General features: G+C 38.7%; 1 protein-coding gene across 5 annotated transcripts in view; it reads right to left on the bottom strand.

Annotated features, from left to right (window-relative positions):
- The window catches only part of SLCO3A1 (solute carrier organic anion transporter family member 3A1), a 375,411-nt gene that overhangs the window by 17,694 nt on the left and 337,505 nt on the right, over positions 1–20,212 (bottom strand). For all 5 annotated transcript variants that reach the window (XR_003568231.1, XM_027851706.1, XM_027851707.1 and 2 more), the window contains exons 7-9: positions 17,537–17,675; positions 10,712–10,887; positions 6,606–6,670 (exon numbers count right to left, since the gene is read on the bottom strand). Coding sequence is in view for 4 of the 5 variants with exons in the window: in XM_027851706.1 (XP_027707507.1) it covers positions 6,606–6,670; positions 10,712–10,887; positions 17,537–17,675 (380 nt within the window). In the remaining variant the exon portion in view is untranslated. The remainder of the gene's footprint in view (positions 1–6,605; positions 6,671–10,711; positions 10,888–17,536; positions 17,676–20,212) is intronic.

The following is a 20,212-nucleotide window of genomic DNA, read 5'->3' as shown; positions in this document are numbered from 1 at the left end:
GGATAACAACTACTTTGACGGCCACTGAAATGTACCTAGCTCAGAGGAGGGCCGCTACAACTATTTACACAATGATTCTCCAGTGTCTTCTAGGCAAAGAAATGGAAATCCCAACTGATTTAAATGAGGGATGGTGCATAGGGTAGGTGGTATTGTTAACAAAGTCTATTCCTCTGGAGAGCCAAGAGGAGTTAAATCCTTCCAGGGACCTATTTAGACCCCATGACTTTCCTCCTGTTGTCTACCCTGTGGTTAGTCCATTGTTTATGAGTATTGGGCAGTGGGGAGGTGGAGCTGAGTTAGTATTGTATCAAACTGTAAGTAATCAACTGACAAGAAGTTTGGGGAGGATTTGAAAGTACAGGTTTCCCTAGCTTTACATATGTATCCCTGAAAAAAAAAACAGTCCAGTAAACAGAATTGTATTTTAGTACATCAACATTAGAAATACACTTGGAATCCTGCATTGAATCCAGGCCCTGCAGATCCTTCATTCTTTCCTTCTTTGATCTGATGTCTTTGAGAAAGAGAGGGGCCTTCTCCGTGCTAAGGCTAACCTAACCCTTCTATTGGTGCTCTCTTATCTCTTCTGGAAGTTTTTCTCCTTAATCATTCCCTCTCTCGTTTTTAACCTTTCTTTATCCACCCATTCCTTCCCTATCCACATACAAATGTGCCAATTAATCACCAATTGATCAATTAGTTCTCTCCCTCCTCCATTAGTAATCAACAAGTATTCATTAAACACAGTATCCCAGACACAATTCTAGTTTGGATACAAATAAAAAGAATCAAACAATACCCACTGTCAATGAGTTTACCTTCACTTGCCACTGCCATCCCTTCCAGGACATTACTTGTTCTTTTTATTCTCCCTTTCACAGCCAAATTCCTAGTAAGGGTCACCTGTACTTTTTGCATTCACTTCCTCACCTCTTACTCACTCTTCAACCAGATGCAGCTTGTCTTCTAACCAGATCACTCAACCTAAACTGTATTATCTAACTTATAAATCCAAAGGCTTTTTCTTAGTCCTCCTTTTACTTGACTATTCTTCAGCTTTAGACACTGTTGATCACTTTACTTTTCCTTCTCCTAATCTGGATAATCTTCCCCTCCTTGGTTTCATTGGCACTACTTTCTCTTGGCTTTCCTTTTACTTTTATGACCATTCTATTGCTTTTCAGCTTCAATCATAAGCTCCTTCTCTATCTCCTGCCTATTAAGTGTAGGCATCTGACAAGACTCAGTCCTGGGGCCTCTTCTCACTCCTTGATATACTTTTATTCCTGAGTTCAACATCCCTGAGTTCAATGATTATCTCTATGCACTCCAAAATCCATATATCCATCCCTAATCCATTCCTGTATGTCTCTTCTGAATTATAGTTCAACATTACCAACTGGCCCATGTTGGATGGCTCTTTCTGGACAGCTCATCAAATCTCAAACTCTATATATCTCAAACAGATCTCATTTTTTCTCCCTCCCTCATTTAACCTATCCTATATTGAAGGGAATACCATCCTTAAAATCAGCCAGTTTCACAGTCCTGGAACTTTCCCTCAACTTCTATGTTTAATCAGTTGCCAAATCTTGTTGACCCCAATTCCATATTATCTCTGGCATCTTTCCTTCTCTCCATTCAAAGGGCTACTTCCCTAATTCAGATTTTAATTGTTTTTTCTCCTAATTACTACAACAACTCCTTAAATGGCATCCCTGCTTCCAGTCTCTTTCCTGTCCAACCCATCCTCCACAGTTTCCAACTTGATATTCCTAAAACACAGATCTGACCATGTCAGTCCCCTACTCAAACATCTTTAATGGCTCCTCTATTGCCTCTAGGATAAATGATAAATGTATCAGTCTGGCATTTTAAAAACTATTAGAAAATCTAGCTTTCACATACTTTTTATTCCCTGTTTTCCATTCCAGTTAAACTGACTTGCTAGCTCTTTCTCACACATGATATTCCATCTACCACTTTGCACAGTGGTCTTCCAAGTTGAGAATATACTCCTTCCTCACAAAATTCATGGCTTCCTTCAAAGCACAACTCTGGCACCACCTCTTACATATGTCCTTTCCTGAAACTCTCAGCTGTAAGAATTTTTCTCTAATTTCCCCTTAGTTATTTATTTTTGCATTTACTTGCTTGTGCCCACGTTACATGAAGCTCGAAGAATGGAAGCTCCTTGAGGTCTGGGACCATTTATTTTGGTTTTTGTATCCTCAGCAGCTAACACAATGCCTTCCATTTAGTAGCAGTTTAATAAATATCTGTTGAACTTTGTTTGAATTGATGGGAGGTGGAGGTAGTGATCCTAGGGAGCCCTAAGGTTGAGGAGAAGCTAGATGATAGAAGATAGGCAAAGTGGGTGAGCTGCATTTCTGTTTCTGCTCTTATCTCCAGTGCCCTGGCTATGCCCTCTGTTACCTTGGGGGAAGAGCAAGGGAACACTGTAGGGATATAATATGGTCTTTGAGAGCTTTGGGTAGTGGGAACAGAGTCGCTCCACTAGAGCTTATTATAACTGCTCTTTTCTTTCCTTCTTCTGGCTTTCTCACAACTCCTGCATGGTCACTTGAGATTCCCCCCTCTAACATCTGCCATGAGGCTCCAGTAACAAGTAAACATTAAGTATCATTCTATCACAGCAGCTCTCTTACTGAAGACAAATACATTGGGGGCAACGCTATAAGGGCACCCTCCAGTTCCATGTTATTACAGTGAATATTAAAAGGATTAAATCTTGCCTCTTGTTACAGACGAGTCCAAATTGCTGCTACATGCATTTCGCTGCAGAAATTGCAGTCCTGTTTAAGGAAATTGTCTCTGTTTTCCTGAAAATCCATTAACTTAGACTATACCAGGTTTCCTACCTTGGCTATTTAATGTACTCCACTGGTTGAAAGGGCTGTGCCTATTTATATTCTTAAGCCTAAACTTTCAGCTGAACTGAAATGCTTTTGTAAGAAAAATAAATTCAAAATCATTTACAGAATAGATATGGAGTCTGAAAATTACATTGACATTTACATTTGAAAAGACACCCATTCCTCTCCTGTTCACCTGCCAAGCTTACAGGATTCTGCATTCATGCTGTCAGGACTGCTGATGTAACCAGCACATGCGACAGATTGGGGATGCCTGAACACAGACTCTTCTTAAGTAATTAGTGAGGATTCCTGTTCTCCCAGCGTCAAGGAAGATACTTAGCTTTGAGGTATATTGGCATCTTCCGATGTACAACTAAGAATTTTTTTTCATTTCAAGAAAGATTTATTGAGCATCTATCACACAACCTAGCTTTTACTATACATAATGTGTGGTGTGTGAAAAAAAATGGTCTCAGTTTTTAATTGCCAAGCTAAAATCTCTCTGTAGTCCTCCCTGAGTGTAGCCAGGTAAGACTTGGTGTTAACGAGGTTGTAGATTTAAATATCATATAGCCCAGTTAGGATTTGTTTTCTCTATTTCATCATTACAGACTATATTCTCAGATCTAACCAGACACAGCCCACAAATCCAAAGCACTGGTCACAAGGGAACGTTGCAAGAGAGTGGTAATTAGTTAGTTGAAAATTATTGCTAATACAGGTTCATCAGCAGTGAGAGAGTCCCAGATCTGTTCCTAAGTAGCTGTGCAACCTTGGTAAAGTAATTTTACCTCTCTGGACCTCAGTTTCCTCATCTGTCAAATGAATAATTAGATTAGATAATTTTCTGCCTTGAACATATTATGCTTCTAGGACTAATTATGGTGGAAAAGGATGACATTTAAAAAAAAAACACCGAGAAACTCATTCCCAGATGATATGGATATAGAGTTGTCAGGAAGAGAAAATCAAGGGGCCTGATTCAAACATAATATTTCCCCAGAGCAGCTTTGACCAAAGTAATCATGACCGAGTGTCTTTTTGCTCCTAGGCAAAGAGCAATGATTCTTGCTGATGAAATAAGCTCATGCCTTACATGTGTATAATGTTTATGGTTTTCAGAGCACATTATCTCATCTGATCCTGACAACAGTACTCTGAGGTGGACAGAGCCAGTATTATTTTCTTCATTTTACAGATGAGAAAATGAAGGCTCAGAGAAGATGAAGTGATTATGTGTCTGATGCCACATGATTAACAAGTGGTTTAGTTGAGAAACGAACCCAGATCTTTTGATTACTCACTCAAATGCACTTCCCACTATGGCATGGTGAAGTGATGTTTTAAGAAATGATATCTCTCTTAATTTATTCTTTTTTGGCTCTGTGGGGGCTTACCCTGTAGGGCCACTAAAATAGCTGTGGGTGGAAGCTGAGTTGGGTAGAAGAGCCTAGCTAAATGAAAACTAGATATATGGCATTAAACCATGGGCCTGAGGACCCTTTCATGGGATCGCCTTGTTGATTGAATCTTAACCTCAATTCAGATAATCAGGGAATTGTCAATATGCGTTAGGCCTCAGAAGCTAAAAGATCAATCTGCCAGTCAGTCCACAAGCTTTCATTAAGGGGCTACTATGTGTCAGGCCCTATGTTAGAAGCTGGAGTTACAGACAAAAATGAAACAGACTGTCCTCAAAGAGCTTATATTCTACCAGAGAAGACAAGTGTTACATCCATAAGCATAGGAACATGCAGGACAAATACAAATCATTGAGGGGAGGGGCAATATAAGCTGGGAGAGAGAAGGGTCAGGAAAAATCTCTAGTAGAAATTGGCTCTTAAGCTGATCTATGAAGGAAAGTAGGCATTCTAAGTGGGGAGGTATGGAGGGAGACATGCAAAGGCATGGAAATGGGATGGATCTAATTTTAGGGTAGAAACATAAATTCTGCTTTGAAGAGAGTAAAAATTATTCTGAATTGACTGTCCTTCTGTCTGCAATTCTCCATCTTCTTAGTGCTCTAACATCATTAACAAGGTTTAATATATCCTATTCCAGGAACAAATACAATTAAGTCAAAAGTAAAGGTTTCACAGGCAAATTTGGTAGATGATGCAGATGCATGGGTAATTAACTTCTCAAGCAGTCATATATGCAGTGAAGGCCCTAGGTTATAATAATAACAACAACAATAACAATTTATATTTCCTTGAAAAATTAACTGTTTTCAGTCTGTAGTTCCTAAAATTTGAGCTAATTTCTCAGAAATTCTTTTAAAATATTCTCACTATTTGATATAAAAATCATACAGCATAATAAAGGATTAAGTATTTTATACCACCTGTAGAGATAGCCTGAATCCTAAAATAATTTCATAGACTAGAATAGTTTCTATACAAAGCCATAAAGTCATAAAATATTACAGAGGGAAAGGAAATTAGAGGTTACCTAGTCCAAATAGCTCTGAGGGAATGGGGGTTGGGGTTAGGGGAGTGGGAGGCCAAGCAGTTGGGTTAAGGGAAATTGGGAGCACTTGTGATTTTCTGTAAGGATGTGTAAGGTCATGTGAGTAGAATGTAGTTTTTATTTACTCCAAAGTTTTCCTTCAGATGTGAGCTACACTTCCTGGTACTGAGAACTTTTTCATAAACTTTGCTATGGTTTTGGCCCTCTCTTCTCTCCACACACTAATGGAGGCCAAAGGGAGAGATGCAATGAAGTCTCAGAAAAATGTTTATTCATGCTCTCTCTAAAAACTGTCCTTAGCTCTATATGTACCTTTCCACTAATCTTCCATTTAAAAGAAAAAGAGAAAATCCATCAAAGCAAACTGTTTGCCTCTTACTCAAGCATGAAAAGTCATAGCTTCTCTGGATTTGGCCCAATCCTCACATTTGACAAAGAAGTTTAAATAATGCAGCTGGGATGTGGTAGAACGAACACTGGAGGAGGAGTCAGGAGACTTAGTTTCTGGTATTAGCACTGATACTAAGAAGCTGTGTAATTGTGTAAGGCTCTAACTGTGTAAATGATTTAACTTCCCTAGATTTCAGTTTTTCAGCTGAAAAAAATTAGCGAGTTGGACCAGATGATCACTAAGATCCTTTCTAGCTTTGATAGGCTAATGGTTCTCTGAGATGGGCTATGGTGGAACAGAGAGCTTTATATAAAGCATTAAGCCAGCCAGAAGTCCTTAGAAGTCCTTGGGGAAGAACCAAAAGTAGAGAATGTGGATTTGGGAAATTAAAAAAGATGCAAAGTTTCCATTTGTGCAGCAATATGAGACAGACTGCCTCTTTCCACTGGAAGACCCGTAAAACAAATCATTCACAAACTGCTCAAATTTTAATAATGGTCGTGTTAAGTTGGAGGGTTGCTTTCTTTTACCCCTTTGCACAAGTAAGGTGGAACAGCAACAGAGAAGATGGGTTTTATTAACCTGAGAATCTTCTCTTCACCAATTGAATGAAAATTTTAGGGTCACGATTTTGTCAATTTTTTAGGGTCAAAAATTGGGGTCAAGATAGTTAGGGAGGGGGCCAAATAGGTCCAGTCTCTGGGTCTGGTCTCCAGACACAAAGTCTGTGTTGTGGGAGAGCACTGGTAAATAGAAATTAAACTTCACAGAGAAAAGCAAATGAGCAATAAACTTTATGAAGACTGACTTGTTTGAGAATAAACATTCATTTCATTAATAAGGGAATAGAGGTTTATACCTACCCAGTAAACGAAGGAGCAGGAATAGAACCCCCAAAGCATAAGACTTGAGTTCAGGGCTGACTGTCCTAAATAGAAAGAGGTGAAGGGGACAAAAAAGAAAAGATTCTGATCATACCACTTTAAATTAACAGACTCCACAGTTGTGCACTGCTGTCAATCACAATAGTTCTCTAGCAAATCATTAATAGTCTATTTATTATTATTATTATTATTTTTACTTTCCCTGCCTAGAGTCTGAATAATAACTATGACTGCAGCTACATGATAAGTTCAGGAATTTAATGGTGTCCTTAATAACAGCAGCTAATCTTGTCATTCGAAGTTAAGAAATGCAAATTCTTTCCCACTCAATTTTCATTTAGAGAAATTCTGCATATGTTCAGGCAGAGAGGCATTTCTACTTGGTGGGGCACTGTGTGCCAAAAATAACACAATTTGGGAACATCTTTCCTGTTAAGCTCTGTAAGAAACAAGACTGAACTATTAAAGCAGAAGGGTCTTCGAAGGTAAATGAACAATTTGTGATCTTTAGGTTATGTTGGTATACGAACCACGTTAGCGAAGGAACTATTCTTGGAGTCTAAAGATGTGGATTCTAGTCCCAGCTGGGATGCTTACTAGCTATGTGACCTTGGGCAAATCTGTTTATTTCTTTGGGCCTCAGTTTCTTTATTTTTCAAATGGGGTATAATAACTTCTGCCTTGCTTTGACAAACTATATAAATGATGAGGGTGGTGGTGGTGGCAGTGAAGAGGAAGTTTTGATTATATTTTATCAATTATAAATTTTTAAAAAGTTGCAAAAGTTGGTGAACAGAAGGTTAATCTATAACACACTTTCAACTGATTGACTGAAGCAATATTTTTAAAAGACTCAACATTTTCTTTTAATAGTTGTTAGTCCCTTAAAAGTCTCCTTGGTAGCAACCTCTTCATCAATATGTTTGTCATGAAACACCATCAAGGTAAAAGTAGTAGAATGTGGCTTTAAAAGACTTTGTCTTGATCTTTTATCATTTTCCAATGAAAACTTGAAAACTCAGTCAAAAATTTTAATGAAATTTCCTTCCATCTCTAAAGACATGTCTAATTATTAATATTCATTGCAAGATTTGGTTAAAGCAGACACAGTATTTGACCTTCTGGTAATTTAGACTCAACAGACCTGTATTTATGCTTCCACATTAGATTCTGGTATTTCTGGGTAGTAATCTGCTCTATGACTTTCAAAATTGTGAATCTGTGTGAATTGTAGGTCTTTCATTAACTGTACTTGTCAAAAATTTGAACTTTGCAGTCGTATGTAGTAGCCACAAAAGGCAATGTAAATTAGTAGCTAGGGAGATAGCCTTTAAGCTCTGAGACTTTGGTTGAAATTCGGCCTCTGACACAAACTGTGTGATCCTGGTCAAGTCACTTTCCATCTCAAATGCTGACCTGCATTGGTAGAAGGAGCTCCTCATTTGGGAGATCCCTCCACAAATGAAATAACAAGAACATTTACTAGTCCCTAATCTATGAAGTAATCATAGAGACAAAGGCAAGGGCTCCCTAACACAAATAGCTATATCACTGCCAACAATATACTACATTTCATTTCTTTTTAGATACTATAAATGCAAAGGAGAAAAATGAAAAAAGTACTAATGTCTCATTTGATACCCTCCTGGAAGAGAGGCACTTCTAGTAGGAAATTCATCGTGAACTCAGTTATGAGCCAATAAAGGGACTTGTTCGAATTTATTGAAAGCACTAGCCTACTCCTCAAACTTTCTCAGTGCCTTTCTGAAAGAGGTTGCTATTGGTTGTACAAGAGTGGCTGACACCCTGGGGCAATGTAGGGTATAGGGTATACCTGTACCTATCTACAGATGGCATAGTGTGCTTTCTGCCTGCCTTGAACATCTGTGACTAGAAATAGAACTTGGGAGCTTGATTGAATAAAGTATTCCCTCCCCCTCCCTGCCCCCCATATCCATATGCCCATTGTGAGAATACCTCCAGCAGGCACGTGTGAAGCATGGAATTATTTGAATTGGAAAAGCCTCAGCTTAGGTCATTCAGTCCATCTGTTGCTTTTTTTTTTTAAAGGAATCTAATATTTCCAGACCATCTCCAAGAAATACTTGTCAAACTGTGCCCATAAAGTGATTGAAATCTCACCACTCTATATTTAATTCCTGAGTCAATCTTTTGATCCTAAGGCCCTGAATTTCATTTTTTCCTATTTTGGGGGGAGGGTTGAGGGAAGCAGAGATTGGGGAGAGGCATAGAGTATATGAATAATATGGTGGCATACTCACTTATAAATGGGAGAAGTTTGTCTCATGAAACAAGATTTTCTTATACTCAACGTTCTAATTAGTGCCCTCGTTTTCCCATTTCCTTTTAGTGAAGGGAAGTAGGCCTTGTTGACCCAAATCCTACTTTCCTTCCCCACCACTTTGCCAGAAAACAAATCTTACAATTATTCCCTTAAATCATTTCCCAAGGTACATGGCATAAAAACAGAAATACGAGCATAACACTGAAGCACAGAAACAATGGTGAAGGAAGACTATGATGTAAATTTATTTAAACAGGAAAAAGGCATATCATTTGTAATTTGTACGTCCTGCCTTTGAGACCTGGATTTGGAGTTTTAGCTTATTTTCCTTTCTGGTAAGGTTGTGTTTTTGGTTTTTTTTGTTTGTTTGTTTTTTTTTAATCACCCCATCACCCCCCAGCTCTCACTTTAAAAGTTCCAGTGAAAACTTAATGTAGCTCTACTAGAAATTAGCATGGGGGCTGGAGTCAAAGACCTGAGTTTAAATTCTGTCTCTGGCACTAAGTGCCTTACCCATGTGACAAGTCACTTAACCATTCCAGGTCTCAGTGTCCTCATCTGGAAAAATGAAGTTGTACTAGGTCACCTTTGAGGTACCTTCCAGTTCTAGAACTATTACACCATTATCCTTTCTCCCTAACTACCTATGCAACTCTAATCCTAATCCACCAAGCCTCTGGCTTTAATTTTAACCACAGAAAAAGGTCCTAGCTAGTTACTTAATAAATGTTTGTTAAAAATGAATGAAGTAAGGGGCAGGTAGGTGGCGCAGTGGATAGAGCACCAGCCCTGAAGTCAAGAGGACCTGAGTTCAAATCTGGCCTCAGACCAAACACTTGACACTTACTAGCTGTGTGACCCTGGGCAAGTCACTTAACCTCAATTGCCTAACCAAAAAAGAAAAGAAAAAGAAAGAAATGAATGAAGTATAGCAAAAGAAGTCCTCATGAGGATGCTCAGGCCTGGATCCCATCATCTCTGGGTTACTGTTACAAATGATCACAGTGGAAAAGTACCTTTAAGGTCTTCTAACTTCCCCTTTCCTGACCCTTGGGATGACTCAAAGTTATGTTGGGATCATCTCTTTGAGAAGAATATTCTGCTGTCAGTACATAGCCTGACAAGCCCATGATCTTCATGAGAATGCCTTTTTCCTTCCATAAGTTTTCTCTTACTTTGTGGAATACCTTTTTTTAGTGAGCAGTATTTTTATCAAGAAGCTAGGTGGTACAGAGGATAGAGCACTGGGCCTGAAGACTCATCTTCCTAACTTCAAGTCTGACCTCAGACACTTACTAGTCGTGTGACCCTGGACAAGTCACTTACCCTGTTTGCCTCAGTTTCCTCATCTGTAAAATGATCTGGTGAAGGAAATGGTAAAGCACTCCAGTATCTTTGCCAAGAAAACCCCAAATGGGGTCACAAAGAATTGAACACGACTGAACAACAATTGTTCTCTACAGTGACTTTAAGTGTTGACTGGAGTTACAGTTGTCTCTTTATTCGGAATATTGTTACCTAATGTCCTTACTAAAGAAGAGTGATATTTGTTGATTGAGGGGAAGTGGGTTAACAGCTTCTGATCCTACCACACCCAATTTGTGAAAATTTTGAGTTTCCCAGTCGTTAAGTTTCAGTGGAATAGAAGGAAAGTTTCTGAAAGTGATGTTTGCTGTTCAGTCACAGGAAAAAAAAACCCCAAACCCAAACCAAAGTCAAATAAATGGGGGTGGAAAAGGTCATTCAATTGAAGGCCATGGAAGCCCTGGCCTATTCTTACCTGATGAGAATGATCACAGATGGAGTCTGAGCCATCGCTCCTATCATGCTGCAGACACACATCACACAGAGGAATGTAAGGAAGGCCTCTTGGCAACCAGGGCTGGGGCATTTCCCAGGAACTACTGTTGCATTTTCAGAGGGGACGGATGTGAGACAGGTACAGCCAGTGAGATTCTGAAAGGGAAGGGAAACATGCCCACGGTTTAAACTGGGGGTTTCGACTTTCCATATCAAAAGCCATCCATCAGGTGAAGCTGTCAACTCCTAATTATGCATTCTGTGGTGTTCCATTAATCAGGCCTAAATAAATTAGTTATCTTTTACCAAGAGCCTTCAAAACACATGCACAGACACAGGGATATTTATGGGGAGGAAAGCTTATTTTTTCTTCCCTCCTACACATTTCATTTTCTGTGTTTAAGTGCCCCTCAATAAATTGTAGTGCAGACAAATGGCCCCCAAATTAGAAGCTTTCCCATACAATAAACAAAAAAGAAATTGTATTTCCACATCGCGATAAAACACTGCCAAATTAATGTGATAATCATTTGCCAATTTGTCCTCTCTTCCATGCAGTCATAATCACACCAGGGTATACTAAAAGGGATAAATCTGTAGTCTGCACATTGTTCCTGGTTCATTGACTAATTTGGTACCTTGAACAAAAGGGATCATAATGCCATAAATGAAGTTACTGTCTTTTGCAAGCCAACTATCAAAGGGAAGGTCATAGAGACATTAGAGGTAAAGGGAAAAGTCCCCTGGTATATTTCAGGAAAATGAACGGATCTAAGGATGCTATCATATAGCTTGGAATAGATGTGAAGAATGAAGCTGTGGCCAAAAAAGAGAAGATTTATCAATATATGATCAGAAGAAATAAAAATGACTGCATTCTATTTTGAAGTCTTCGGGAGGATTCATGTCAAATTGCTTTTGTTTTCCAGTCACAGAGGCTTTTACTTACTCTCCTGGAATTTCTGATGGCTGAAGGTGGTGGGGGGCTGGAGTGGGGGTGGAAGTACAGAATGTCAGGCCAATTAAGGTATTGTAATAGTAGTACACAAACTGCTAACGAATGTAAAATGAAAACAATCATAAATGATTCATTAGTCATCTTAAGAAAGACTTGGCTTTCGGGTCACATCTATATACTACCCAGACTCACTTGAGGTTAAAAATATATTCCCCTGTGCTTTAAAAATCCTGTATTTTTGTCTTCTTTTTTCTTCACTGTTTTGCTTTCTAACTGCTCTCCCTTTCCAGCTGAAACTACATCTAGGGCTGTCTCCCTATTGATAGACAGAGCTGTCCCCATGCTATGACTGCAAGGGCCAGTGAAGATCTTCTCTTCTCCTCAAATGTTACCTTCACTAGATTCCAGGAAGCATGAGATTTCTTCACCAGGAGGAAGTCTTTCATTTTACATTTGAAGATAAAACTTAGGATGCAAGTATCCCTGGGAGAGGTACGCCATCAATATACCACAGGCTTGTGATTTAGTTGTTGTGGGAACTCAGTGAGGTTGAAACTCCTTCCATTAAAATAGATTGCAACTGTCTACAACTCAGCAGTTGTCTGTGAACTTGTTTTTATTTAAACAGCAACGCTTTGATAACTATATCTCAATGTAATTGCTATTCTTTGTAATCCTAGTATTTTATCTTATGCATTTAAAAACATTATTTTGAGAAGGGGTCTGTACACTGCACCAGACTAGCAAAGGAGTCCAAGACCCACCAAAAGGTTAAGAACCTTTGCCATAACCTGTAGTTTCAGAAAGTTGCCTGAGACTTAGAGAGATAAGTGATAAGAGCTATTAGTTAGGAGAGGTAACCTCTAACAAATATAGAGTAGAAGGCAATAGACTGATACCAGATCATTTCTTAAAAATAAAAGATTGAACTTGAGGAGGATGTCTTTGGTAAGATTCCCCCCCCCAATATTTCTCTTCTTGTGCATCAAAAGTATTTCTTCTTCACCTTTATTTCTTTCCTCCTTCTGAAAGTCTGAACTATGAGTCACAGAAAGAAAATTCTTTTCCTGAATGTGACTTGCCAACCTTCTGCCTCACCCTTAACTGGGTAAAATGGTCCCTGGAAAACAAGCCAATGTGCCTTTTAAGGGACTTGGGAATCTGTTTAACACTCTCTGGGTGCTCCTAAAGATACCCCCAGGTAAAATGTCAGCAAGCCTAATATTGTGGGAAGATTCGATTTAGAGTCCTGAGTTTACATTCATGCCTTAGAGCTCTGAGCTCAGTCATGAGACAGAACAGAAAAAAAAGTTGCACATTTTTAAAAACATTTTTGGAAAAATTGCTGGTTTCAAATGAAATGGTTAAGAAAGCAATGAAAGAATAAACATGAGTACTCTGAGAATTAAATTAAACTGAGAAACACTTTAATTCACAAACACACAGCAATGGTGATACAGTTAAAAAGAAGTTGGAATCCATGATAAATTGGGGTAAAAAACATAAACAAAAACAAAAACAAATCCCTTACTCCTTGGAATCTTTTGATTAATTTTCTATGGATAAATGAAAAAACATCAAACTGCTGTTATTTTGACAGCTCAAATGACAGAAGCAAAATACCATCCAAAAATGATTCAGAAACACTGGCAAATGAAGCTGCCTTATTTGTGTCTCCTTCCCCAACCTCACCCTCCTGTCTCTCTCTCTCTCTCTCTCTCTCTCTCTCTCTCTCTCTCTCTCACACACACACACTCACACACACACATACACACACACAAGCTCTCAACCAGTGCTGCACACCTTAATTCCTATTCATTTTACAAATGAAATTGATTTCCAGGTTAAAAAATGAATTTTCTCTGAGGATGAGTTTGTCGGGAAGGTATTATATAAACATAAAAACATTTTATAGAAATTTGAAACTGAAGGATTTTCTTTGTAAATTAAGGGTTTGCCTAAACTTTGGGATACTCATTTTCCTGACAATCTATTGAACATAAGAAAAAAATAACAATTTTTGTAGCATTTCTGGATATAGTCATGTATTTTAGAATGGAAATCAACCAAACCACCAATTTGGTACTAATTTCTGCTTTTAAGAGTCCTTCGATCTTTTGTGGCTGACCTCCTAATAATTGGTCTCACAATAAACCAATGATATCACCACAACAAACAGGGTTGCTTTTTTTTTTTTTTTTTTTACACTTTGGATGCCAACAATTAGGTCTTTGTGCCAGACATTCATGGATTCTTTCAGAATTCATTGTAGTACCTTTAGAATTCTATTGTAATTCATCATTGTCTTTTTGCAGCTTAGAATCTCAACTTTTGATTGGCGCAAGCCAGGCTGGTATTACTGTGCAAAGCCCTAAAATCTCATCACTAAGAGCTAGGTTGGCAACCCATATGCCTGAAGCCAAAGGGGAAATTGAAAACCTGCAAAAAGAAATACTGTCTCCATCTTCACTTGCAGGGTCACTGATTGAAGAATAATGGCTGGGGAGTGGGAGTGGGGCGGAGATGGTGACAATGAGGGAATCTTCCTGAAATGGTAGCAGAACCTTGACACACCTGTAACACTAATAACCCCAGATTCTGAGAGAGAATTTTGTCTTTGCAAAAAGAACAGAATCATGTGCTGCAGAAGGAGTAGAGAGAGAGGTTGTTGCTACTAGAAAGGCGAACTAATTACTTGTGGTAGCCACTCCATTTAGAAATAGGGGGTGGGGAAAGGATGGAGACACGAAATCAGCCATGTCCAAATGCAGCAGAGGCTAAAAGCATTTGGAGAGCCAACAGGACTTGGCAACAGAATATTAACAATGCCTTCTTGATCAGCTGGTACCTGGATGACCACAGACATCCAGCTTGGTCTGGCCATTTGGCTACAGGTCAGGGTCTATTATATGCCAAGGTATTCCAAAATGTCTTAATTGTTCTCTTTCTAAAGGATGCTGTAGCTTGATTAAAAAGAAAAAAAAAATCACACTAGAGAAAATGGATTCCAAACAAGTCACACCCCCATGAGATGACCCATTTCCAGAAATGTAAGCCAAACACTCCCTACCCCATCTTGATTCTCCTACACACTGCCATGTTGGATTTATGCTACTTTCCTACATACCACCAGTGGTTGGAATTATTTCTATTTTTTTTTGAAGGCAGTTATTTAGCACATCAGAAGGATATTTCTTCCAACAGGCAGTCAGCAGAGTGCTAACATGCTTACCGCTGGAATAATTACTTCTCAGAGTGAAATGTAAGGAAACAATCTGGACAGTAGATTAATGCCAAAGGAAATATACAAAAGTAACTTGCAGTCAGTTACACAGGCTCCCAGTCAAATGCAATGAGAGGTATTAAAAAATCTTTTATTAAATACAGTACAATTCCAGGAAACTTGGGATGACAAGTAGGAAAAACACATATGGGGTCCGAAATGAAGCCCAAACATAGGGTGTGAGGAAACCAGATGTTACTGGATGTAGAATCAGTCTCACACAGTGTCTTCCCCTAGCTGATCAAATTTTAAGTGGTTTTCACCAGTCTCAGTGGGTGAAAATGGTGCCTATGTGGAGGACTAGAAATCTGATTGTACTTAACAGTGAAATTTGCACATGTCCTAGCTAAATCCAGCTGCTTGTAATCACTCAAGGGAGCAGTGCTATTACCCATGGCCTATCTGGTTATAATCTGAAATTAGAACAAGAGATCTAACAAGACACTTGTTAGACATAGGATCCAGACACTGGGTGCTCAGACTCATTGGAGAGTGTATGGGGGTAATGCATGGAGACTTTTCTTTTTCTCAAAGATTGAAGTAGCAGGAGAAGATAAAACTAGAGGAAGACTGAAAATGAAACTGTAACAGTCACAACTGCAAGTGTTTATTCCCTAGGAATTAAATATTATGAGGCTGGCATTCAGGTCGCTCCCCTCCTTGCCAGAAACTGGGTGGGAGAAACGCATCCTAGTGGAGAAGTGGAGTTTTCCCCTCCTGTCTTGGAAGGTGAAGTTTCTTCTGCTTTACTGTGTGTTTTTACATTAATCTTCCCAGCCAGAATAAAATGTAGTGTATTTTTTTTAGAAAACTCAAGGAAAAAGCAGAATTTCTTTTGGGGTGGGGTAGGTGTGTGTGGAAATGAAAATTTAAGCGGTAAGCTGAGGAACAGAAATATATTACAGTCTCAGGAATCAAGAAGGGCAAAGCAGATCAGGGATAATTGGATTCTGCTGCTTTGCTGTTTCAGCAACTGAAAGCAACCACTGGACCCAGTTAAGTTTTTATTTAATAAGACTTTATGTATATGCAAGATCAGGGGAAGTACATTTTCTCAGACAATTTTTTGGTCACTGAATTTTCTGAAATAGACACTATTTTAGTCTCAGGACAGTAGCACATATTGAATCAATTTAATCCTTGCAACAGGACAATAACAAAGACTAATTTGCAACATAACTCTTCAGATATTAAAATGTTAATGAAATTGTTGTCACAGAAAATAATAACTGGTGTTTTCATTCTGCCTATTCCCAAAACCCAATCCTTTTTTTCCATTCATTTTTATCCACACAGAGAAATTGCTTTATAATCTTATTTGAAAAATAGCTTCCTCCCCACCCAAAATGATTTATCTTACTTTTTGAAAAATGGTAACAGCAGCAGTAAGCCAAGAATACAAACATTAAAGCAAGGAGAAACTTAATTTTTAGAAAATTAAGATGAATGATCCCTATTTTCTTTGTTTCTGACTAATGGCCACTTAGCATTACTGCTAGACTTTGCCTATATCCAAAGAGGATAGGTGACAAGATAGAAGGGGCAAGTGATTCAACAGTTAGTTTATTGAAAGGAAGAAATAGGTCTCCCTTTCTCCATTTTTATTGTCCTATATGGCTCAGTTCAGCCCTTATACACAGAGGCAAATGCTGTCAATGAAAAGTAGAAGAGAAATACAAGGAACAGGAGACAGAAAGAGATGGGGAATCCAGGAGCAAAGAAAAAAAAAAGGAAAGTCAGTGAGCACAAAGGTTGTTTTAGAAGACATGGCCCAAAATTCTTTCCCTTGGCTTTTGGTACAAAGCTTTCTTTGACTTGTACCTTGAATAATACTAGTGGCCATGGATCCTCTGGTTCACTAAAATCCTACTCTTAAGCCTCATCATGGTATGAGAATGAATATGTGTTCTTGAAGGTCATGAGGGTGGCGTATGGAAGCTTTGACACTTCTTACAACAAGCTGGAAACACTTCGAGTATGGGCCAATTGATAGACTGCTTCTGAGTCATCTGAAGATATGGACCAATCAGTAAATCAGTCAATAAACATTTATTAAGTGCCTACTATGTTCCAGGTATTGTGGACCAGCCCAAGTTAGGTTAAAGAGGCTCTTCATCAGAAGCTTAGCTCTTGAGCCAGGAATTTTCTCACCCAGAGCAACACATGAAGGCATCCATAAATGTGTACAAGGGTGATAATCAATGTGGATGGAGAGAACAGCCCAACCTTTGGAATAATTAATCCTTAGATTACTGAAATAATGTCAATGGAAGTTATTTTGGCATATCTAGAAGCCCAATTTGGTTCTGTGCAAGTCACTCAGTAAACAAACTTGAGTGACAAGTCTGTCCTTCCATCTACTAATAGAGTCTCCTAATCAAAGCAGGGATGAGATTGAGAAAAAGTTACATCACAGGAGAGGATAAAAAAGAGCCACTGATAACTACTGATTCCTTATTTCCTGTGGCAGTCAACCATCACCTTGGGTATAGGCTGCCGCTTAAGCTGCAGCTCTTAATCCACACTCCTTCACCCTATCCGGAGAATAAATAAGTCACAAATACCGTACTGTTGCATCCAGCAAAGCAAGCAGACAGGTAAGTGATGCCATCTGCCCCACAGACTGGCGTGAAAGAGTCGGTTTGGCATTCACAGTTATTATTGCAAGGAGAATAGGGATCCAAAGCTACACCAGGTGCTGAGCTGTAAGAGAAAATGCAAAATAACTCACATCAATAATTCATGTTTATATAATACTAATATTTACAAGACACTTTTCTTATAACAATGAGAAGGTGGGTGTTGCATTTTGGCTCAGAGAGGCTGAGTAATTTGCCCAGGATTACACAATTAATAAGAATTGGAACCAGTATCACAAATAGATGGAGGTATAATCACTTCAAATTGATTTAAAAAAATTTCAGCCTAACTACTTCCTTAATTTGATGCCACCCTACCTACCCTTCCAGTTTGATCTTCCAAGATTCCTTAAATACATAATCTAGGCAGCTTGGTCTCTTCTCTTTCTTTGCTCACTCCTAATGCTGTGTCTTGATTCATATTCGTTTCTCATGCAGGAAAGCCCTTTCCTTTCCCCCTGTACATCCAAATCCTATCAGTTTAAGGCTCAACTCACATCCTACTTTCTCCATAAAGAAGGCCTTCCCTAATTTGTTCAAGCTTAACTCATTTTTTCTGTCTCTGCCCTGCATAACTGTGCACCATACACTTGATTACTAGCTAGTTTGTACTGCTTCATTATGGTTTGGTGTGTTTTAACTTTGTTTCTCCAAGTGAGATAATAAGGTTATTGAGGAAAGGGACAAGGTCTTATACTACTGCTGTTATCCTCACATTGCCCAGGAAAGCAGTGAACACAAATGAATCTCAACAAGTACCTGATGACTGATCAACAATCCTCAATTTCCCTGGGATAAGTAATATTTTAAGATGCTTTTCACTTTTATTTATTTTTATTAAGAATTACAAGGTTGATGTCTTTCTTTCTACTAGTGAAAAGCAAATGAGAAGAGATAATAAGTTAGGAGGGGTTATTAAATGTTCCAAGTAGAAAAATCTCTCATCTCATCCTCCCCACTGCATTTCTTCTAGAAAAGATTAGGTGGCATTATTCCTACCTACAAGTCAGCTCTTTGAACTTGGGGGAATTCAAGACAGAGTCAATAATCCAAACTGAAGTTCTATGGTTTGATCTGTAAATACTGTTATACTGTTCTCCACCCCCCCCCAAAAAAGGACCAACTATAAAGCATACAAAGAAAATGTCACTTTGAACTTGTCACTCAGAAAAAATGGGGGAAAAGAAGGATAGAGTTCTTAAAGCTTCTGTAGAGGCAAACACACCTCTATTCTGTTCTGACAACCGATTATCTTTTGAAATAGCCATTGGTATGGCCAAGAATGTCTCATCTTGTAGCTTCACTCCTGGAACAAGATACCTTCTTTGGCTTTGGGGTTCCACATAAATGACCAAAGAAATAATCTATTCATTTGGTTTTGTTGAGATAATGGTGTTAATAACTTTTTTATATGTGTAGACTTTATGTCTTATCAAGTGTTTTCATGTCCAATATTTTATTTGATCCTTACAACCATCTTGGGAATGACCTTGAACAAATATGATTACTTCTGTTTTACTGATGAATAAATTGAGTCTCAGAAAGGTTAAGATGACTTGCCCAAGGTCACAAAGCTAGTAAGTCATGGGCTTGAATCCACGTATTCTGATTTCCTATTCAGCACTCTAAATATTTAAATAAACATCTAAATAGAGGAGTAAAAGGCCTATGATACTAAAGACTGGAATTGCTGACGTCTGGGCAAATTATATTGTGACCATAAGTCAGACAAAAGTTGAACTGAGGAAATCTGAGGAAAAAGCAGAGAAGAGAGTTCAGACGTGATTTTACACTGGGTATCTGCTGTGAACAGTTTGGCTGACAAGAACTTCTTACCTATTGGCTTAAAATTATCTGAAGAGAGCTGTATTTCTAGTGGATAGTGGAGAGAGCAGTGGATATCCCTCAAGATGTACCTTAACTGAAGGCTTTAGCTGAGGTTCAAAGCAGGATGAATGAGATGACTAAATAGAGCCATGTCCCTTTTCTGCTGGAAAGAGGCTTACAGATTTATAGCCCACATTACCTCCCTTCTCCCTTCTTCCCCCCTCCAAAGGTAGGTGGAGACAGTTGAAAGAGCTGGCTGACAGAGGAATAACCCACCCAACACAGCAGAGACTTAGATGGCCCTGAAGATAGATGGATAGATGCAGACCAGCTGGAGGGGATAAATGATGCCTGGTGAGGAGCAGTGGAGACCTGCCACCCAGTAGGGAGCCTTCCTAGAAGAGAGCAGCACAATGACATTGACAGCTCTGTGATATCAGTGGTATAATCTGTCCACATATATGTCCTGGCCACCCAGAGTCCCCACATATGTATATCCCGTGTGTTATCTTTATGTGTTTCCACTCTTCCCAGTGAATGGTTATGCAGTTGTAGGGAAGTGAGCTTCAGTTTAATCGTGGGAAAGTTCTATTGCTAATTTAATTACTATTAATTCATTACATCCTTTACTTGGAGTCAAATGTAATCTCTGGCTGATTAGTTAAAGCAAACACATTAGTAAGAGCTTGTGAATTATGGTTTGGAGAAGATTCTGATCCACAAAATAACTAGAACCTGAGATAGTTTTCTAGGGGGGATTCATGAGTAGGAAAG

This window comes from Vombatus ursinus, unplaced genomic scaffold (assembly GCF_900497805.2).
Source record: "Vombatus ursinus unplaced genomic scaffold, bare-nosed wombat genome assembly UNPS02009205.1, whole genome shotgun sequence".
NCBI lineage: Eukaryota > Metazoa > Chordata > Mammalia > Diprotodontia > Vombatidae > Vombatus > Vombatus ursinus.
This window is presented reverse-complemented; position numbering and strand designations above follow the sequence as displayed.